General features: G+C 37.6%; 3 protein-coding genes across 3 annotated transcripts; 1 reads left to right on the top strand and 2 right to left on the bottom strand.

Moving 5' to 3' along the window:
* Window positions 1-7,771: 7,771 nt before the first annotated feature.
* On the bottom strand, window positions 7,772-8,729 carry LOC131439211 (single-stranded DNA-binding protein, mitochondrial). The gene is made up of 3 exons (XM_058609969.1): window positions 8,323-8,729; window positions 8,117-8,225; window positions 7,772-8,061 (listed from the first exon to the last, which is right to left on the bottom strand). The coding sequence occupies exons 1-3, from the start codon at window positions 8,405-8,407 to the stop codon at window positions 7,842-7,844; spliced, it is 414 nt and encodes a 137-aa protein (XP_058465952.1). The 5' UTR covers window positions 8,408-8,729; the 3' UTR covers window positions 7,772-7,841.
* Window positions 8,730-12,663: 3,934 nt separating this feature from the next.
* On the bottom strand, window positions 12,664-21,786 carry LOC131439126 (claspin). The gene is made up of 6 exons (XM_058609779.1): window positions 20,994-21,786; window positions 20,780-20,935; window positions 19,245-20,724; window positions 17,878-19,190; window positions 13,582-13,737; window positions 12,664-12,876 (listed from the first exon to the last, which is right to left on the bottom strand). Exons 1-6 carry the CDS (start codon window positions 21,654-21,656, stop codon window positions 12,745-12,747), a joined length of 3,900 nt encoding a protein of 1,299 aa, XP_058465762.1. The 5' UTR covers window positions 21,657-21,786; the 3' UTR covers window positions 12,664-12,744.
* Window positions 14,371-16,265, top strand: LOC131439154 (cytosol aminopeptidase-like). Its single transcript, XM_058609846.1, has 2 exons — window positions 14,371-14,706; window positions 14,768-16,265. The coding sequence occupies exons 1-2, from the start codon at window positions 14,476-14,478 to the stop codon at window positions 16,172-16,174; spliced, it is 1,638 nt and encodes a 545-aa protein (XP_058465829.1). The 5' UTR covers window positions 14,371-14,475; the 3' UTR covers window positions 16,175-16,265.
* Window positions 21,787-23,670: the final 1,884 nt, after the last annotated feature.

Here is a 23,670-nt window from a genome sequence, read left to right on the forward strand (position 1 = left end):
TGCAACGAAAAAACGAAAGTGAAAATTCGCGGGTTACTAGACGAGGACCGATTTTTTTTATGTCATTTTTCATGGCTATGTGTGTGTCATGTCTGCTTTGAATGCAACCAGTAAGAATATATTTGATTTTATTTACAAGTTTGAGTTTTTTTCCGAACGTAAAAACTTCATGCGTTTTTATTTTTATCGTGAATGTTTGGATAAAAAAAGAATTATAACTAATCGCCTTGAAAAAATTCAGTTTTTGCGAAAATCTCCATGATTTTTGAATTTTTTTTTTGTGATTATTCGTCATTTTTGTATAAAACTATTTCGTGGCATTATAACTTGTGTATACGTTCTGAAAATGAATCATTAGAGCCCATCATTTTTATTCGTTTTTGCATTTCGAAGTATATTTGATGTCAATAGTTGCTACAGTATAGGACATCATAATGGCGGCCATGAAATTTTCTTTAATGCAAATTACGCTTAACCCAAGCAGCAATAAATCAAATAGCCCACAACAAATGTGTCATAAATGTACTTTAGAACCCTCAAAATTTGCTCTGAGTGAAACTGTCATCCAATGAACACGCACACATACAAAACTAGATTTATGAAAGAATTTAACTGACAATAATGTTTTAAAGAAAATGTTTGAAAGCAATATTAAGAGTGTTTGCATGGTTTTATTCTAGTACACATTGTTTTATTTTTAGTCCAGTTGTTAGTCTGGGAAAAAGTTTTATAAAAGCTTTAGAAACTATGATATTACTTGTCAAAAGAGACATTTATTATAGTCGTCATAAAACAGGTAGTGATTGAAAAATCAATTACAAAACTCCTATAAATTACAATCAAAACCATTAGGCATTCGAATTGTTACTTGGGAATGCAGCTTAAATTTTGTGGCTTTTAACGTTATAGAAAAGCATGGTAAGCTCAACATTTTCAATCATCACACGTAATGAGTACACTGATTTTAGCTCAACCTTCGATTCAAAGACAAATTTTCCGGAACGGATTTGGTAGAAGCAAATGGCATTGGTCTAGCCAGACTTAGTGGTCACATACCTTCCTTCTGTAAAAAAATAACACGATCAGGAACACGTCGACCATCATTAAAAAAGTACTTACGTACTACGGATAGAAACTTGATATAAAACTTTCGTTCTGTGTGTGAGTTAACGGGCGTACTGAAGCCTGCATCGTAGAGTAGAGCAGCGTATAACCAACTCGCTCGTAGTTAACCTCGAACGGATGTACCCAGTAAACATTCGGAATCTCAAACTTTGGCTGGTAACATTCTCCATCGACGGTGTAATTCGAGCGAACAAATGGATCGATTCGCTCGACCTCCATATGAACATCGGTAGTCTGAAATGATTTCATTTTGTCATCTTCGGTGTTTCCCGATGGATTGATGTCTCCTTGCGGTGTTGATAAAACATAATTTTTGCTAAAAACCTATTTGGTGAGAACGCTGAAAAGATGATAATAAATTGTGTCAGAAAAAAATATAATAAGTCAAATAAAACCATACTTAAGAGCAGTGTTGGTGATTAAAGATGGGCAATTCGCTCCTGAGCTGTTCCAGTGAATCGAATCATTGAAGTGAGCTGACAGCTCACAGCTCTTTTCAAAAGAACCGCAGCTTACCAGCTCACTCATTTGCTATCCAGTTCACCTCATTATGACGAAGGGAACACGCTACGAGCTTAACGGATCTTCGGCTCTTGAAGAGATTCAATTCAGTCGACATCAATTACAGATAAATTAATTCGCATTGCGTTCGCAAATCAATGATTCAGTTTCGATCATGCGTATGAAAGAAAAACGGCGCACAAAATGAACCTTCAGTTCAAACTGAAAGAGCTGATGAGCTGATACATCGAATCGATTCACTTTGGTGAGCTGATCGGTTCGGAGCTGTTCACCAAAATGAGCTGTTTTGCACACCTCTATTGGTGATTGCTGAAAATTTGACAGAAACTGCTATATTGCTATCTATATTGTATACAACATTTTCAATCCGGTAGCAGATGCTACAAGAACTCGAGTCTCTCAATGCATGAACTGTGAGAGAATTTTGCTACATTTCTTCGCTCCACTTCATACTCTGAGTATTTCACGCCCTTAAAAAAATTTAGTCTGATAATGATCGTTGCTGTGTGGAATTTCCCAAGAGAGAATCGCAAGTTGACAATTATCGCAGAAAATCGAATCGATGATTCAACTTGATAATTCTCGTAATAGGTTACAATATTTCAAAACCCTTGTGTGGAGCATTCACAGACATTTTTATAGACACAATTTATACAAAGTTTATATGCACATAGTTAGAATAAGCAGCAATAGTAAAATGATCCTATCGCAATTATCAACTGCCCATACAGAATCGGATCGCGAAACGAGGATAAGCGACCGTTTGTTGCTTCAGAGAGGATCCCCACAGCAGCGTGCTAACCTTTGATTCTCAGAAATGTCATCGAGAGAAATTCGTTCTCGCACTGTTGTCGATTCTATGTTAAATGAGCCATGCCGGGTTTTTGTTGTTGCGATGATTTCCGTTTCTCTTTGATGGCACTGATTCAATCGTGTGAAGAGTTGCCAGTGAACGTTCTTTGATACGATAAAAGCCATCCTTGCTTAAGAGTATGAAGAGCTACAGACAGATATTGTTTGATCGATTAGGAACTGTAAAACCAAGATGTATTCATTATCGGTTAACCGATCAGTTAAGCGACAATCAACGTGTGGTTTCAATTGTGTATCAAATAAAATTATCAAAAAGTGCAACATTTTATTCATCCAATTCGGAATCATTTAGATCATCACCAGCCTAAAAATGCCACCCACAGCACAATCACTCCATTAACCATGATGACTGTAATAGATTCCACAGTGCGATCCGCCAAATCCCTCCTTCAACGAAAAGAACAGAATCGTATGTGTGTACAAGTTTCTACATTTCGACGTTACCTTGCAAGCCCTTGAAGAAAAAATGTCCAGATTTTCAGTTAGTGCCAAACATTCGCCAGGCTGCGCGATAACTGGAGTAACTTAGTAGTGAAATCCCAATCTGAACTGGTCGTTTGTTTATGTTTACATGCTTGAATCCCGGCGCGCCATACTAAATTTCGTGAGAAAATTACCAACACAAACTGTCTTATCACGCCACCAGTGTATTTTACATCGTGGATCGAGCAGCCCACTCAGGCGAAAATTCTAGCACTGAACCGATCGAGCATTGAAAAATCATGTAGTCAAGTAAGAAATCATTGCTTATTCCGTCATTTCGATAATGTGGGTAGTATCTAATGATTCGGTGCTTCATCAGTCCGATCGAGATCTCAACAGTTCATTTAAACAGTAAACTTTGTATCATTACACAAATGAGATCAAAAACAAATTAAACCAACAGTTCGTACTCGCATCCCATAAGACGCAGTCGACAATTGCTTACGGTCGAGACGATAAGAACAAAGACAATACAGTGTAGTGAACAATAGAGTTCACGAAAAGGGCAAAGCCTGAAAGTTGGCCTACAAGACCAAATTCAATTTGTATTGATTTCAAGCGCTGCAAAGTTAGACCAGCAGCAACCGAAATTGAAACCTTGCTTAAGGAACGAATGCATCTAAACGTTAATGATGTAAGTGAGATTCAATTCAACAAGGCGTCTAACTGTGTGTACATTATGTTCAAACGTAAAAAACGCAGACCAGCTATGGGTATGTTCGGAAGAGTATGTCGCAGTACGGTGAAGTTCTTTCCATCGAAAGGGAAGTATGGCGGAATTTTTTTCCGGGTATCCGGAATGGCGTGCGAGTGGTACGTATGCAACTACGTAAAGCAATTCCATCTTACATAATTTGTGATCAAGCCGGGATACATCCGTGTAAAACGCTGATTACGTATGAAAATCAACTGATTACATGTCAGTTTTGTGAACAACCTGCACACTACGGCAAACCTTGCACTGAAACTGCGAAAGAACATCTTCAAACAAAAACAACCGCCCAACAACGGAAACTAGTGAGCGCAGTACTCCTGTTGTACCATCAAACCCACCACCAACTGCAATTAATGCACAACAAGGAGCGTCTACAGCAACTAACAACCAACCCAAGAATGCGAAATTCAAGGAAAACGAAGAAAAAACGGAAACCAACAATGATACCACCGATGCGGCAATGGAGGACGAGACGAGCCACGAACAAAGTGCCCCTCACTCATCGCAAGATAAAAATGGAAGCTCCTCTCCCCCTAGAAAAAGGGTGACAACGAGATCCAACGGAAAAAAATTATTTTATCTAATAAAAACATGGCTCATTCGGCCACGTAAAGCTTGTACGCAAATTGGCCTGAATAAAAAAAATTTATAAAAAAAAAATTAAACCAAATTTTCTCCCGGCGAACGACTAAATAGTTAAAATCGGGGTAAAATAAAAGACATCAAATCATCTACCGATAACATAAACTCAACTTTGGTTGACATGTAATATATAGTTGTACAAATAAAACAGAGAACATTGTTGATATTGAAGGGAGAAACTAGTTCAAAACAATCTACCTGCCTTTTACATTTCGAAAATGCTCCTTTTTGCTGCATGAAGGTTCATTTGATCTGTCCCCTCCGTGGTTGATGGGCTTGACGGTATTGCAAACATCATCAGATACGATTAATTATTGTTACAATTTAATATAAATATGTGTTATAACTTTTAGTTTAATTATTGAGTTTATTGAGTGAGGCATGAAACGATTTGAATAAGATGTTGATTGCAATACGCTCCAACATCCGGGGTTGGAGAGGCCGGTAGGGCTTAACTGAGCTCTTTTTTATGTTTCATTTTCATACTACCGGCCCTTATTACCGATGTGAAGTGGAAATTAAGCGAAATTAACGTACCCCACTCAGGTTTCACACGATAACGGAATAGTTGAATGGTGAATTAAGTTCATCTTTGACGTTTATTCTGTGAGGTTGTGTCGTGCTCGTGTGGGATCTGATGGATGAGGTGATATGTGAGTGAAGTATAAGTGAAGTGGAATGCAAGAACGGTAATAAAGGCCACCGTTTCAGTTCAGGACTAACGATCGACCAATAAAAGAGATAGAAAATGGGTGACGGCACCTCTATTCATCTCAAATCCATTAGTCATTTCATATATGAAAACCATTGGTTAGAGCGAGATCTGTTGTGTCTGTTCGATAGATTGACTTCGAGACATCTCACTCTCGGTTAGGAGTATTTCGCGTCGCTATAACAACGATATCGTACATTTTCTGAACTACTTTTTTGCGGTATTGCTTATCAGAGATGAAGCAAAGATTTTGTATTTGATTTCATCACAATTCATTTATTGAAAGTCGAGTAATCGGTAGAATAATATGGTGACTCTATTGATGAAATGACTATTGGCACAATGAATTTAGTTAAAATTTATTCGAATTTATCTATTAGAATTATTATCTATTAGAATTTACTATTTAATCAATGTTACAATATTTGCGTGTGAAATACATATTTGTAAATATGTATATGTATGTACACATGTGTGTATATGTATGTATATATGTGTGTACGTCAGTATGCCTTGGTGCCTGTATATATTTATACATGTATGTATGTATGCGTTGTATCAAACCGTATATTATGATACCTTTCGATTGTGAGTGAAATGTTGATTGCATTACGCTCCAACATCCGGGGTTGGAGAGGCCGGTAGGGCTTAACTGAGCTCTTTTTATGTTTTATTTTCATACTACCGGTTCCTATAACCAGTGTTATAGAAGTAGAAGTTAAGTGGAGTGAACGTATCCCAATTGGGTTTCACACGATGACAACAGGTGAACGGTGAATCGAGTCCATATTTGACGTTTATTGGTGGTTTGTGTACAATGGATTACTGTGGTATGAGATAGAATATTGTAAAATAGAACGGAATAATAATGACTTAACCAATGGGCAAACCACTGATAGCTGTCAAACGATGTTCATCCAGTTTGTATTGTGAGGATGTATCGTTTCGGACCTGATGGGTGAGATGATGTGTGAGTGAAATGTAAGAGTAAGTGCATGCAAGAATGGTAATAAAGGCCACCGTTTCAGCTCAGGACTAACGATCGATCATTAGAAGAGATAGAAATTGGGTAACGGTACCTCCATTCATCTCAAATCCATTAGTCATTTCATATACGAGAACCATTAGTTTAATTTCAGAAGTAACATGAAATTTGGAGCATTTTGCTTCGCTAAAACAGCAGTATTGAACCACTTCTGAACTACTGCTATGCGTTATTGTTTCTTAGAGACGATGCAAAGACTTTGTATTTATCACAAATCAATTATTAAAAGTCGAGTGATCGCCAAAATAACATGGTGACTCTACTAATGAGATGACTATTGGCACACTAGTTTTAGTTAGGATCTATCAGAGTAGAAATAGTAACTCAATGTTGTAATGCTTGCGTGTGGAATACATGTGGGTATGTATGCATGTGTGTATGTGTGTGACTGTGTGTGTATGTATGTGTTTTTGTGTGTATATACAATATACATTTTACCGTGCCTTTGAGTGCGTTGTACCAAATTGGTAGTGATGCATTTCGATTGTGGGTCAGGAATCAGGAATCAGAACAAATTGGCTCAAATGGCACGTTCCCCTTTATATTTGGAGATTTGTGCCTTGCCACTGTCAAGGATCAACTGAAGACAACTAAATGTGAACATGCGGTAGCAATACTTATGGGACCCAAGGGTCAATATAATTTAAATAAAAATGCATGTTCTCAGTTTTTTTTCCCGTCAAACCATCATGACCGGCCGTACAAAGATGTCATTAAAAAAAACACTAATCCTTTTTTGTCTCTCTTTTTTTCGGAAATGGATGACTGAGTGTAACCAAGAAATTCGGAATAAAGAATAAGATACTCAAGAAAAGCAGGAACAAATGTGATAAATGTGGAGCTGAAAAATTGGAAAATAATTTAATTAACACTCTTAGGAAATCTTAGATACAAAATGGAACATCGGTAAGAATAAAAAGACCATTGCATACAACTAACTTTTACATTTCAGGGAATAAAATAACATCAGCAAAAGTACGGAATGGAAATAAAATAGAAGGACAACAAAAGACACTTACGAAACACAATTGAATAGAACACTGGAATTAAGGTAAAACAGAATATAAACTATGACCAAAGGTAAGAAAACCAACATGAATAAATAATAGAAACTGTTGGGTAATAATATAATTTCCTCATATTGAAAGAGGCGTTTATATGGCGCGCATGCGCTAATTCGGCCTGATACAAATTAACGGGGAGGGCAATACATTTTGGACAGGGCTGTAAAAAGCTGATTGGAACCCTTTCCCCACCAAAATGTAATATAAGGAAACTATAAGGAATGAAGGTTCATTTGATCTGTCCGAAAAAATGAACGTGTATGGAGGCCTGTATGAATGACCGTTGCGTACGATTTAGTTCGCATGAATTACCATTGTATACAAGCTCGAACGCAACGTCCCATTGCTAAGCTGCTCAAAGCGCCTCTGTAGGCGAATTGCTACTTGGCGACCCTGGTGAAATCAACATTGAAATTTCTACATGAATATCTTTTACTGTGGTTGAACTATATAAAAGGTAAATACGCGGTTCAAATAATTCCGGTATGTATGATATCAGCAAATTTGGTACATAACTGGTCACCTGAACAATTCATCTCGAATCTATGTGATTTAATCGGAACTTTACACCGAGAGTGGTAGCGTAAACATCTAGTTTAGACTTATTTATTATGAATTCGTAAACACAAACTACTTCTTAATTATAAATGTTCACATCTTTTAGCTTTTATTTGTAAAAAAAATCACTTCATCGGCAATTATGCTAGTTGTTGCTCGCTGGTTTCCTTCTTGGTCTGTTATCTCTCCGTAACTTATTTTACCAGTAACCATTGCTCTCTGGCCTTTACGTAGGTAGCTCATAACAGAATCTCGTAAGGCTGGTTTAAATACCACCACTCTGTGCCAATCTGTCTTTTGCATCCAGTCGCCAGATTCATAGCTATGTAAGTTTAGGTTTGTAAAGTAACTTTCGTATGAATAAAATTAAATCTCACCGATAGTTCGAATGTGTTGCTAGTGAAAATGTAACAACTGGATGGGCATCGTTACCTCGTTTTTGTGGATCTGCTCCTATGCGACCTAACAATGAGACGGAGTTTATCGCTGGAAATAAACATTCAAGTATTTATAATTATGTAGTGGTAACATGCAATGAATGATCGGAAATAGGAACATAAGGAAACAAAACATTTTATCTTACTTTTTTCGATCCGTGCTGGTTCACTGCAAAATGCTTGTGAATTTAATCGAGGAATAAAAACTCGAAAAGCTCGACACACGAACATTTTCTTTGTTTTATTCAAGTAGAATGAAAATCCTACTTTTTGTTTGGACAAAATTAGCGGGTTCAAAATACTTTAGCTGAATAACGTTTGAATCACAAGTTTCGTAGATATTCGTTCCCGCTCAGAAACGTGCTCAAACTCTTTTTTTTTCCTTCTCTTCCTTTTGGCACAGACCGATGTGCTCAAACTCTAGAAACTTTTGTTTATCAATTTTGACAGTCTTCTACAGAGATGCCAGATAAAAAGTTCATATATCGTTGAATGTTTAAAAATATTGTGAACTTGAAAAAAATCAGGTTTCAAATTCACTAAAAAGTATGATGCACGGAAATGTCTGCAAAAAAGTCAGTAACAAAACCGTGTCTGAAGTTTGTTTAGCAAATCTGAAGATTTACATTTAATGTACGATTCAGACGATCCGGCTTCTTCCGTCACCGTCACCGAAACGTCAGCCTCCGTCAAAATTAGTCAAATGAGTTTTTCCTTTGCGCATTCACATTAACCAGCAGAGATCCGGAACGTCAACGGCAAGCTCCGTCAACATTTCTCCGAAAGAATATTTGACGGACTGTGCTTATCGCACACATGCACGATTCATATGATTACGGTATTAAGCTGACGCGCGACGTAAAATACATTGGTGGCGTGATAAGACAGTTTTGGTTGTGTTGGTAATTTTCTCACGAAAATAAGTATGGCGCACCGGGATTCAAGCATGTAAACATAAACAAACGACCATTTCAGATCGGGATTTCACTTCTAAGTTACTCCAGTTGTCGCGCAGCCTGGCGAATCTTTGGCACTAATTGAAAATCTGGACATTTTTTCTTCAAGGGCTTGCAAGGTAACGTCGAAATATAGAAAATTGTACACACATCCGATTCTGTTCATTTCGTTGGAGGAAGGATTTGACGGATCGCACTGTGGTATCTATTACAGTTATTATGGATAATGGAGTGACGATTGAAACATCCCGGAACAAAACACAGAATTTCACTGTCAATATTTTCGCAAACAGAACCAACTCTTAATATTTTCATAAAAGCAACTCCCGGAACGTCATTTGTTTATGTTTTTTTTTCTCCACGTCTCTCTGTTATTCCAAAATAATATGACAACCGCACTAACACATAGAAAAACGTGATCACCAGGGTATTTTACATCGTGGAGCTGACGTTTGTTATGTGTGTATTCGGTGTCAAGATCCCACTCTTAAACGAAATAAACCACATATAAGTAATTAAACTTATCAGTAGATTTGCAAAGTACATTACGTTGTTGAGTGGAACTGATTGTTTTGTGTTTTCCTCTTTCTAGTTAATTTTGAAAGTTATTTATTTGATTAAAAGGTAGGAAAACAACAGATCGATTGGCTTCAAAAGCTCCCAGATTTTGTATTAGTGGAATAAAATTGTGCAAGCGGTTTACACGTTTATCACTTAACTCAAGAGGCAAATCACTCTAAACTTTGTCTGAACTCAAACAAGTTTTACCGGGAGTAAAAAAGTTTACCAGGGATCTCGCTGGATTAGAATGGGATTAAAGAAGTTTAGCCGAGATCTGGAAAAGCATTATTTTGCCATAAGAAGCTGTGAACGTGGGAGCAGAGATGCCAGATATTTTTCATAGAAAACCTGTATTGTTTTATATAAAAAATCTGTATTTATCTGTATTCAGAAAGGAAAATTTCGGAAATAAAATGATGTTTGAAGATGTTATTCCATTAGATTATTGTTATAGAATGGCAGATGCAAAGAGCATTCCTTTATATCGTAAGTCCTTGCGCGACGGACATGAACATTCAACGACGAAATTTAATTGTTTTTGTTATCAACCACAATTGAATTGTAAATCCATATACTTTTTTCGTTTGAAAATGATGACTTGGAATTCAAACATGGAATTCAAACGCCCATTACGCAACGTCAAGTCAGGTCATACAACTTTTCAGTCTGACAATAAAGTTTCATGACGCTGCACGAAAAAAATTTCATTTGAGTATGGGTAATCAAACACGCTCAGACGGAAAAGTTTCATTATTTCTTTCTTACTTTTTGTGTTATCTGTATAAATCTTTATTTAATTTGAGAAATTTGTATAAAATCTGTATTCTGTATTAAATCTGTATGAGTTTATCTTTGGCAGAATTACCAAAGGCATAAATATTTAAGGTTGATGATGGTCTTACATACCACACAAAAAGCCGAATCAGTTTCCGATCTTTCTTTTTTTTGCTGAACTTGTTTAGTAGACCGGACAAACGAGTGGATTGCAAGATTTCTAGCAAAATGAGGTCGCTTCCGACGGCCTTTTGTTGTACTTCCATGCAGACCATAAATCTCAATGCAAGTTGAAAATAATTATTGATATTTTTTTTTATTCAAAAGATATTTCATTCAGGCCTATTTGCGTACAAGCTTTACGTGGCCGAGTTTAGAGAATTTTTTTTGTATTGGATCTCGTTGTCACCCTTTTTCTAGAGGGAGAGAAGCTTCCATTTTCCTCCTGCGAGGATTGTTGGGCAGTTTGTTCGCGGTTCGTCTCGTCATTCATTGCCGCATCGGTGGTATTGTTGTTGATTTCGTTGCTAGTTGCTGTAGATGCGTCTTGTTGTACATTGTTTGCAGTTGCTGGTTGGTTGGATGGTAAGTTGTTAACTGCAGCTGGTGTACTTTGTTCTATCAAAATATGATTTCAAGTTGAATTAAATATTACAAAAATTCACGTGAATCATAAATTTCAGCTGATTGGTGAAATTTATATCCACAGTAAAATACGTAAGCTTGTGGTTACTCGTGACTATGTACGAAAAATTGTTCTATTCCGGTTCGTCATTTCCATGATACACAGCAGTAGCGGGTGGCAACTAAAATTTTGGAATTTTTTCGACTCCTGTATGCTCAACAACAAACGAGCTCAGAAAGAACTAAGAGTATGTAAGTGTGAGCTCTCTTTCTCCTCTTTCAGCTAGTATTTTCTGTTTTAATCATGCTTGCTCAGTTTTGCTCAAAATGCCGTCGAAACAAGAAGTATTTCACGAGCGCATTGTACAGTTCTACGAACTGCACAGAAATCTCGGCAAATAGTATACGGTACAACATTTTAAAAGCAAAAATGTTGCGGCTTCGACAGTTTACAATATCCTAAGATGCCCAACAACTGCTCGTAAGGAAGGTAGTGGAAGACTAGCCGAAATTATGGACGCAAAAGGACTACGTTCTCTTTCTCGTGGCTTCAACAACAAGGATTCAGAGTCAAAGGGATGCCGCAAAAAAGTTCAACTGTTCTCACCAGTACATCTGCAAAGCATTGAAAAGACTTGGAATAAAGTACCGAAAGAAGACACGAGCCCCGGGATATACTGACGCACAGATTTCAACGCTGAATTCCCAATGCCGCTGGTTGATTAAAATTTTTCCGGAAAAAGTTTTGTTTTGGACAACGAAAGTTACTTGCCTCTTTCAAAGACGCAGGTTCCCGCAAACGATCGATACTATTCAACGGAAAGTTCTACTGTACATCCGAACATAAAATATTAGTTTAAACATAAGTTTGAACAGAAAGTGGTGCTGTATATTGTCATTTCCGAGAAAGGCATTTCTAAGCTATGGTTCAAGCCATCTAGCTTGGCAATCAATCAAGATGTGTACCAGAACGAATGTTTGTAGAAAGTTTTGATTCCGTTTTTTCAAAAACATCATGCTGATGAACAATACATATTTTGACCGGGTAAAGCGTCTTCGCATTGCGCCAAAAAACACAATCGTTCCTGAATACCCATTCGATCCCATTTGTACCCAAAAACCACAACTCGATAAGTCTTCCTCAGTGTCGCCTAATCGAAGAATTCTGCGGGGTTTTGAGCTCCTTGGTATACAAAAATAACTGGAGAGCCACGAATTGCTAACAGTTGATTGGTAGAATCAAGAGATGCATTCGCAAAGTTGACATGAAGGCCGTACAACGCTCCTGTTCCGACATCAAACGGAAGCTTCGCCGAACATCCGATTACGGACCGTTTTCAAACGTTCACTATTTTTTTCAACAATGAACAATGTATCTTTAATTTCAATAAATCAGATCATCTCCAAGTATTTTTTTTTTTTGACAGCTTTAGAAAGAAATTCCAAAATTTTAGTTGCCACCCGTTAGTAGTAAGTAGTTAAATAAAATGAAACCGCCCAGAAATCGTAATCCGTTGGAGATTCAACAATTTGAAAGAAAAATAGCACACTTTAGGAAAAGTCCGTTTCAAAAGATAATAAGTACTGAATGATATTGGATTGCTTTTTTTTATTCCACATGAGGAATCGTTCTTTCATTTGTATTATGTGCAGTTATATCAATTGTTCTAGTAGCAACCGCTTCTTAGTAGGAACACTTGCATTGAAGCTAATAGACCCCGTTTTGACTTTCTTGGTATTCTGCGGAGAATCATCTGTTTCTGCATCCAATGAGCGCTTAGTTCCCTGCAAATATAGTAACATATGCAATGTTGAGTATTATTTGACAAAATAAAATGCATTATAGTTGTACTATAATGGATAAAGTTCGATTCAAAAAATTGTCTTTTCTTCGAGTTTCATTCATTGTTATTTGTTTATTATTCCTTTGTCATCTCTGGAGAACATTCAAAAACAAACTAAAACAACAGTAGTTATGCTTGTTTTCGAATCTCGATGCATTAGCGGCCCTTACACGAGCATTAAAAATGTCATTTTAAATGATGACTAACTAATGATGTAATTCAAATTTGTTAGAAATTTCGTCATTAGTGCACCACTACACGTTCATTAAAATGATATTTTTTTTACTAATGACATTTTTAATGACTCGTGTAAGGGCCGCTATTAATTAAGTCAAAGCTACTGTTACTTCTTCTTCTTCTTCTCCTACTTCTGGTTGGCGCCACTTTACTTGAGATGACACCGATTGATGGCACAGCAGCTTAGGCTATATGGACTTTCTTTTTGGTGGACTACAAGTGAAAACCTCGCAGCGTGACAACGTCGAGTCGCCAAAGTCCGGATAAATATCCTTTCTTTCTCGCGAAATACTCAAATTTTCACCGTACTAAAACGATACAACGTGCTTACTCGTTAAGAGTTTCACCGGAAGTCCAAGCTACTGTTACCGAACTTCGTGACATCCAAATCATCTTGCCCTTTACCTACCGTTTTATCCACAGCTGGACTGACAGCAGCAAACACAAAATTCCTGCCTTTTGCTGCATTCACGGTGCTAGTACCTTCGACATCGGGAACTTTTACTAAACTGGCTAGTTTATTCAACGTGTCATTGTCCCGAGATAGAAAAGAAGCTTTATGACCCTGAAAAGAAAAAAAAATTGAGTGATTTTCTCTTGACTAAAATGTCGACTGATTTTTAGTTGATAAGAATGCCTTCTTGGCCTGGTTCCGAAAAATATGGGACACCAATTTGATTGTAATTTTTAGATCGGAACATTCGGGCACCACACGTTACAGCACGGATTTCTGTACGTCATCATGATTCAGGATTACAGTTAATCATATTCTGGTTTAAATATTAGTGACTCAGGCACAACAACAAACACTACTAATTAAATATAAATTTACTATCTGAGTTAGATCTACTACTGTAAGGTTACGTCCGCCTAGCGATTTTATCAATGCTTCTACTGCATTGTTGTTAAATAGCATAACAATCCATCATAAACTGCTAAGCACTGACTGGTCGGAGACGAAAAGTAAAGAAATATAATAAAATCACGAAAAAAGCAACAATTATTGATCAATTTACTGTTTAAAGCGAAATCTGTTTCCTGCTTCACCAGAATAAATTTCTGATTAAGCTTTGATTCTAGTACTACTATATCGAGATTACGCAAACGCTTCATTTACCGCTAACGCTTTGCTTCTCACGTGTCTTGAACTAAACAGCGAAAAACAAGGCAGGCGTGGACTTCAATCGGAAAAAAAACTTTTCCATTGCAGTCCTGTGCTTCGTTCCAAGAAGTCAAAATTCTCTCCTTCGGGATAGAGTTTCCAAAAGATCTTCTCTTTCAGAAGTCATAAATTTGTCTGAAAATGTTCATTCAAGTTCTGCTTCGGGCACCACACTTGAAGAGTGCGAAGAAGTACATTCTTGCGCGATCCAAGGCATTGGTTTCACAGCGAAGTTCCCATCAGGCATCGGTTATTGGGGCTGAGAAATGCTCAAATCCACCCTCACGAGGTTTGGTGCTTGGAGTCTATGCGGATGAACACGACAAAGATGATTTAGGAATGCTAACACCTACTGCAGCCAAGTACAATGAGGTAAAACTGTTAATTTATGCAAAATAATTTCCAATCATAAGTTTAATTCTGAATTTTAAAGACCTATACCAACGGAGCGTTGCTAGATATGCTTCGTATTGCTGGTCCAATGCCAAAAAGAGGTGAAACTAGAGTTTTCTTCAATTTGGAACCGACATATTCTGCTGTAGCCATCTGTGGTCTAGGTACCGAATGCCTTGGATATGATCCATCTGAAAAATTAGATTTGTCGAAAGAAGCAATTCGAATTGCAGCGGCTACCGGATGTCAGGAATTGCAAAAACTGGAGACTAACCGAATCTACGTAGAAGATTTTGGTCATGCAGAATCAGCTGCTGAAGGTTCTCATATGGGCATGTGGATTAATCAGGAAATGAAAAATCCCGACCAACGGGTTTACATTCCACAGTTGCAGTTGTACTACGAACCGGAACTACCGTGTGATTCCAACGGTTGGCGCATTGGACTGGCTAAAGCAGAAGCACAAAATTTAGCGCGACAATTACAAGAAGCTCCCGCTAACCATATGACTCCTACTACATTTGCCCAGAACGTTGTTCAAATTTTATGCAACTCTGGAGTGAATGTAGAAGTGAAAGTTCGAAGTTGGGCGGAATGTCAAGGAATGAGTTCATTCCTAACAGTAGCTAAAGGTTCCTGCGAGCCGCCTATTTTCTTAGAACTGAGCTACTATGGAACTAACCTCAAAGAGCGTCCGATCGTTTTGATCGGACAGGGAAACACCTATGATAGCGGCGGAATATGTGCCAAAAAGCTGCACGCTTTACGGGATATGCGTGGAGATATGACAGGTGCTGCCTGTGTGGTTGCAACCTGCCGAGCAATCGCAGCATTAAAATTACCTGTAAACATACGAGCGTTGATTCCACTGTGCGAACATATGATTGGTTGTAACGCTATGAAACCGGGAGATGTCGTGGAAGTGAAGAATGGTAAAAGTATTGAAATTGTAGATGCTGACTACGAAGGCCCACTAGTGTTGGTAGATGCTCTATTATATGCAGAGAGTTTTGGGCCGAAGTATATAGTCAATGTATCGACTATTTCTGATCACGTTCTAGAAGCTTTCGGCAAGGTCTGTAGCGCAGTGTTCACGAATTCAGAGGATCTTTGGCAGCGCATCAAAAATGCTGGAGTTCACACTGGCGACCGAGTTTGGAGGTTACCATTGTGGGACTACTTTACGTACCAAATGTGCTCAGTAGAACATGTCGATGTACAGAACTTCGGAAAGGGACAAGGTGGAGAGTCCTGCAAAGCAGCGGCGTTGCTGAGAGAGTTTTTACCCTGTGGTCAGTGGATGCATATTGATGCGTACAATGTCATGACTACGAAAGGGGAAGACTACCCGTACCTACGAAGGGGTATGGCCGGACGTCCCACGCGAACATTAATCGAGTTTATAGCGCAAGCATGCTGCCACAACAAAAATAGCAAGTATCTGTAGGACAAATTCATGTGTGATTACTTCAAACTATTTATTTTTGATATTTTACTAAGCTTTGAACAATTGGCAAAATAAATTATTTGTTATTTTATTTCGGTGTACTTGTTTTACTGGATTGAAAAAATAGGGAAATTCTAGAATGATGTAAGCGGGTTCTCTATCACCTTTATTCCCCCTATTTTGAATAATGTCGTATTGGTTTTTCGATCGAATATGGTTCGGTCGAATCCTAGCTACCTTTGATTTTGCTAGCGTTATTAGGAATACGATTTTCGATCAAAAAAAACGATACGTTGTTATTCAGAATAAAGGCGATTGATTTTTCAAATTTTTGAATGATACGCCCTTGCGCTAAATAACGGTGTATTATCGAATCCAATTGCCCTGAGATTGCCCGTTACCCTACGCCATTTTCCCGAAAAAGGGTGATAATCATGCTTATTCTGAACGTGGGCCTAGTACCATATACCATTCGACTCAGTTTTTCGATATAACTAAGCGCACTAGACTTTCTTGGAGATGACTGAACCGTTTTCCACCAACTTAGATTTAAATGGAAGGTCACTTGGCTCTATAGCCAACTAAATTAAATTATATACGAGCCGAACTTACGGTTCTGTAGTAACGTGGATTCGGCGTCCCTTTCCGGAATGACAAGGGACCATTTAGAGCGACGATGCAAAATAAGGAAAAAAATTTCTAAATTGTGAGTTGCTGGCCAAACAAACGATTTTCACAAACTTAAACTCAAATGAAATGTTTTTATGGTCCCATATGATACTATTGAATATTGTTCGAATCCGTCCTCCGGTTCTGGAATTACGGTGTGAATTGTGTCCAAGATTTCAGACTGTCATTTTGAGCGATGGTGCAAAAAAAATGGAAAAATCCTCCAAAATTTGACTCAAACTGGTCCAAATGTTTTTCAATTTGCATTGTAGTTTTGAGTTTCGATCAATAAAATTCAATCGATTTTTCTGACAGGGCAACTCTGTTTAGCATAGCGTGGCTTGACTTAATTGACGTAATAATACTTCTAAAAGAATTGAACGGTAAAATCTTATATGTCCAGAAATAATAGCCATTTAATCTTCGAAGTTGATCCACAATTCAATAGAAGCTTCCAAAAGAGCCAAAGCGTGTTGAAATCAACTCTGAGAAAATAAATCTAAACTATCTCTGAGAAAATTGAGCGCGTTTTGTTGCTTGCGTCATTAACACTATTGTGTCTCCGGAACCAGAAGTGACATCGACTTTGATCAATGGCATAATAGTAACTTTCAAACGAGCCAAAGCTTGTTGAAATAAATTCGACCATCTCTGAGAAAATTGAAAATCAAATAATAGTGAGGTTCCGTTCGAAAGTAGGTTTCCCAGCAATTCTATAGAATGTTAAATATATGCAATGAACTCTGCTTTCAAGGATTTAATATACAGTTGCAATATTGAATGTTCCAGACGTTTGATTTTCGAAAAATGCGGACACAAGTTACCAAGTCAATTGGATTGACGGTATTGAAAATGTTCTGGATTAACAATAATATTGTCACGTGTAAGGGCTGCTATTATGTTAAATTACCATTACGTGAAAACTCTTGTTAACGACATTTTGCCAAATGAGTCGACGGCACCACAAATGAAACGAAAACAATACTCATAAAAGTCAGTAAGGTTGATCGATGATATTATCAAGAAATACCCACCTGAACAATGGAAGATTTTGTTATCAAGAATGGCGAATCCTTAGGAGTGATGACGTCGCTTGTTTTCTTGGTCCGAACAATCGTAATTTTTTTCTTTATTCCCAATGACGTCATTGTGTTGTTAACACTCGAGTTATTTTCATCATCCTCAAATGTCTTATCCAATAACGTTGTGAAATTGACCTCATCCAGGTTAACTTTCTTTTCTTTCAGTAATAGTTCTCTTTCGTGGCGAAGTTTCCGCCACTGCAGTTCGGTCTCATTATCGCTTCCTCCTTGTTCATCAGCATTGTCCTCGTCTGCGTGTTCTTTGTTGTAATCCAAACTGAAAGTAGTTTCAACGTTCCGCCAGCGGAATTGCCTCTCACGGCCAATACCATCTTTCTCTTCGTCTTCAAAAAAGATTTCTTGAAGAGTTTTTACTTCCTTCTTGTCTTGCTCCAACATTCTTCGAGCATGGATTCGTTCCAATTCTTCATGCAACTTATTTTGATCAAACTTTTCCTCGTCTCCAACCTCAAGATCATATCGATCTAGATCTTTCTCGTCTTCATCGGCACTACCCCATTCAGATTCCGATAATTCTGCCTCGTTTTCAAGGAAAGCGTTTGCCACTTTTTGTTTATCCTTCTTGGTCATAACAACTTCGACCTCATTTTCTTCCGAATCATAGTCCACAAAACGTTCAGCTTCATCTTCATCGATGGGTTCTACTGGTTCATTGGTCTCAGAGAATTCTTCGTCTACTAGATCATCGTCGGAAAGGCTCTCTTCGTCGTCTGAAATTTTGGTCCTTTTTTTCTGTTTTCGTTTTTTCGGCCTCTTACTATCACTTTCGTCATTCTCCTCGTCGGAAGAAGCTAAAACCAGCTTTCCTTTACTAACCACAGTATTCGGGAGTTCACCCTCAGGATTCTGTTGTTGTTCGACTGACTGACGCTGTGTAGTAAATGTACCCGAGCACAGGGCCATCAGTTCATCGTCATTCGCGTGATTCTTGTCATTGTGTTGAGTAAATAAAGCATCGGTGGCTGTTTTCTTACTTTCCGAAGGCAACAAATCATCTAAATCCGATTGAGTATTAAATGTGAACATCGAACCAGTACTCAAGTTTATAGATTTAGTATCTTGAGAGGCTGATATCAGCGGCGATGGAACCTGAGTGACTCCACCGAAACTTCCCGAACATAGGTCTAGAAGGTCGTCATCTGCTTGCGTTGCAGTGACTGGTTCGTCGGTATCTTTCCAAAGAAGTTTTATAGTGTCTCCCGATTCTAGATTCTCCCGATCTGATGCAGTGAATTTGTTTGTGTCTGAATGAAAGTACACATGAAAAACTCATAATTAAAAAAATATCCTAGAATTACCTTCCAGTGTCGTTAACAATTCATCTTTTTCTGTTGTTGCTTCTGTTGAAGCCTGTTGTTTATCTTGAGACATTTTTTTCGAAACCAAATCATCATCATCATCGGAGTCCACGAAAGCCGCAATAATTCTAGACTTCTTTTTCGTTCCAGGCTCAACTATTTGCTCGGTCGGTTCGTTTTCACTCGAACTATCATCATCGTCTACGTTGCTCTCCTCGTTTTCTTCATCATCTTCATCGCCTTGCTCACTATCGATCTCGTCCGCTTCATCATCAATTAGACCACCGACGTTTTTCTCAGTTGTCTCCGTCTGTTCAATAACCTTTTCCTCATCGTCGTCATCAACCGCAGTTTGACAGTCGAACTCTTCCGATTCATCAAGAATCTCGTCCTCCTCTTCTTCGTCGTCATCCAACTGTTTTGCCTGTTGCGATTCCATCTGTCGCTTGAGAAACGCTTCTCTGCGACTTTGCTCCATTTTCTCGCGTAGACTTTGTCGTAGTTTCATGAAAGATGCACCTGGAACAGGTTCTTTACCATTAGGATCACGATCGTCCGGATTTACCGGCAGCACAATGGTATCCATTTGGATCGTTCCTTTATCAGTGCTTAGTATGTTTAAATTTGCATTTTTTTTTGATTTTTTACCACTGCACTTAGCAAAGCGTTCCAGAAGAATCGCTGCACCAGTTGGCGCCTGTGGTACGACGTCTCCAGAGTCTAAATCGATTACCATGTTGGGACTGCCATGCAACGTAGGATACAAGGGTATGTTAGCTTCTGCGAGTAGCTCGACATTTTTTGACACTAGTTTGGAACATGATGGTTCGGGAAAAATGTCGTAATCGACTGTTTTATTTTGTTTATCGACCACGTTGATGTTCGTTGCCGGCGTCGTAGGTTTATCTGTATGTTCTGTTTGAAGAACTAATAATTTTTCTGTATTCTCATGAGTTTTGTCGACAACCTCGTCATCTTTTTCAGTTGGTGAATTCTCAATACGATCAGCTTGTGGATTGACTTCAAGCATTTGGATGTCATTAGCATTCTGATTCGAATCAAGTTGATTTTGTGTTGCATAATCAGGAAGACTATCAATTCTAGTTTCTTCTTGAGGGAAAACGTCCGCTTTCTCGTTACTAAGAAGCTTGCTATCCAGCTGAACTGCGCTGACATGCTCAGTACTTTCAATTTCTTCATCTGTTTCATTTTTGAAAAATTCCATAGCTTCTTTCTCACGCTCCTCTAATCGCTTTGCGTAGGCTTCTAATTCTTCGGGTGTCATTTTAATGGCAGCTGCTATTTTTTTACGTCCGTCATTACTGTCATTTGATTTATGAACCATTCGTCGGTTGAGATACTCTTGGAGCGTGTGCTGTTTCGGGCGGTGGTACGGAACATCAATGTTCGCTTCACGAGCCATTCGCTGAGACTCACTTTGTATGACTTTCATTTGATCCATGGCCATTTTAGCTGACATCTGGAACTGAATGCTATAAAATCAATTGAATGACGATCACAAATATAACACGTACCCTTTGAGATTTATTCTCGGAATTGATATTGCCGGATTTCGATTCTTTACCATTTAATGTTTCTTCATCACTATTATTCGAGTCGCTTCCACAACTACTATTTGTATCCGCTTGTTCTACATTGTGGCAATCATCATCACTAAAATCTAAATTTAGCTGAAATATAAACGAAACTAAAACATTGATATTTTATTAAACCTTTTCAAATACCTACACTTGCCAATAAATCTTTTGGAGCTCCATTTTTCCTCGTCTTTTCACGCTCCTTTTTGCTTTTAAGTTTTTTTCTTTTGGTGTTTTTTGTATCGGACTCTTTGTTGGAACTATCAGAATCCGAATCGATTAAAGATTTTAGTCGATTCATTGATTTTTCTTTATTTTCCATAGTACCCATTACTTGTTTGTGCTCTAATACGTTTTGGTCGTTTTCAAAGTTGTCGTCCGTGTCGCTGTCAATTATTTTGGAAAACCTTGCCTTTGAAGTTATATTATTAATCAATTGATTTTGTTCAGAATCACTATCAATGATTTTTAATGTTTTTTTAGTAGAATTTTTATTATTTGTCAGTGCATCCTCTCCATCCGTTTGGGAATCGATTGTATCAGAACACAATACTTCTCCGTTAGCATTCTTTGTTTGCCCATTAGATGATGTTTCTTGGTTCTGATTCAGTTTCTCAGTCGTATTTTCTCCAACTGGTGTTAATTCATTATTAGCACTTAGTAAATCAACGGAAGCTTCATCATCTGATTCCTCCATCCGAAGAGTATCATCGACGTGCAATTCCGAATCTGAGTCTAACTCTTGTTGAGATTTGAAAATATGCGGCACATTGGATTGAGAACTCTGGTTACTATTTTCATCTGCTGTTTCCATCGTATATAAGTGTAGATTTTGTATTGAACTCTCTTGTAATAACTTTCTAGTAACTTTGTGGCGTTATTCAACAATATTAAAGTTATTAAAAAAAAAAACTAGAGAATCGTTTCCCGCCACAACGATTTATGTCAGTTGTCTTTCTTTTCAACCATTCCGGAATGAAGGATGAATTATAGGCGCACAGGTAGGAACATCGTTCCAGAATGAAGCAAGACTCAAGAATCCATTGGGTGACTGATTGTAAATAAACCCTTCAGAAGTTCTACATTTACACTATACCGGAGAATTCTTCAGTATTGGCACATTTCATGTTGAAATGAAATGTAGAGGCGGTACCTTCACTATTGGTAATCTAACGCAAAAATTTTTTTACCTGACGCGCCATGTAATAGCGTTTTCGTTTTCAATGGTGGCACTACACCGGTGTAGGGCAGAAAGGGATGACTTGATTACACCCTACACTCAAAATAATAATCATATTATAGTTACGTGAAAAGTTATGTGAATATTTTCCACCCTACTTTTCACGTAGGTTTTAATGGACTGGCATTTAAAAGCTGTTTAATGCATAATCCAGTAAAAGTTACGTGTTCCATAGGTAAAATGTAATGTACTGTTAATATCACATTTATCTATCAGTTCATATCAAATTTAGATACCAAAAAATTACTATTTTATATATTGATTGCAGTCAAAAGGGAGATTTAAGATTTTGATATATATATATATATATATATATATCTATGAAATGAAAAATGCCATGAAATATAAAACATTTATTTCATAAAATTGTCATATAATTCCAATGGCTTAAAAAGCAACTAATAACGTCGTGGTATCTCAAATCGACAAGCCTCCAGAAATCGTTTTTGTTGTCACTGCCATCCAACCGAAGCTGAAGTCGAGATCCAAGAACTCCCACAACACTACCGATGCAGGTTGAAGTCGCATTACATGGTTCCAGTGTCTCTAGCTTCATACCGACGGCCTGTTTGAAGCATTCGGCAGGAGCGGGTAAACTTCCGGACTCACGCAGGCACTCGGTCCAGTTGAACACATGGAAACTTTCATACTGGAATGATCCGGTCGATGGAGTAAAAAATTTCAATTAAATAATTTTTCTCGCAAATATTTACACTACTTACACTTCGAGGGCCACTGCTCGCCATTTTCAAAATCGAGTTTTTAACACTGAAAATTCACGTAGATTGTTTGACGTTTGGTCAATTCACGTAAACCTTATGTTATGACTCTATTCATTTTAGGGGATGTTCGTATAACATTCATTTTCGTCACGTAAAGTATTCAATTTGACATTCGAAACCATTCTACGTGATTTTTCAAGTGAATCGAACGTGAATTTTTATTTGAATGTAAGACAAGACCTGACATCTGGGGGGGCTGCTTTTGTTCCAAAATGGACCAGTTTCTGATTGGCTGATTTTGATGTTGCTACCTGCACATTGTGAAAAGAAAAAACTTTTGCAGGGTACGCGAGCAATGATGCCAAGTATAAAGAAAATCAGAAAACAAGTTTATTAAAATGTATAATTTTAGCTCACCAATGAAAATGAAAATTTTTCGAAGAATGTTTTACTTTTTTCAATCATATTGGTAATAAATGTTTATAGTGGCTGCACTGTGTAATTAAAATAGACATCAAGCCGTTTTTCTTTTCAGTGAATTAAAGTGTAACCAAAAAAGATTTGTTAAATTAGTGTAAACTCGAAAGTGTGTTCAGTTTTACGAGAAGAATGAACTGTCGTGTTCCACACTGTGGTCGCACTAAGCATTTCTATCCAAATCTGACTTTTTCCGGTTTCCAAAAGATCCGGTAATACGCCAACAATGGATTCGATTTTGCGTTCAACATGAGATATTTCGTGTTTTGTCATCAAAACTAAATTAATTGTTTTTAAGCATTAATATATAATAAAGAAATGTATTCACCAAAACATTTTTCATGTTCATTTCAAATCAAAAACCTAAAGTCTAAAAATTTAAATGTAAT

The sequence above is a fragment of the Malaya genurostris genome, chromosome 1, assembly GCF_030247185.1.
Source record: "Malaya genurostris strain Urasoe2022 chromosome 1, Malgen_1.1, whole genome shotgun sequence".
Classification (NCBI taxonomy): Eukaryota; Metazoa; Arthropoda; class Insecta; order Diptera; family Culicidae; genus Malaya; species Malaya genurostris.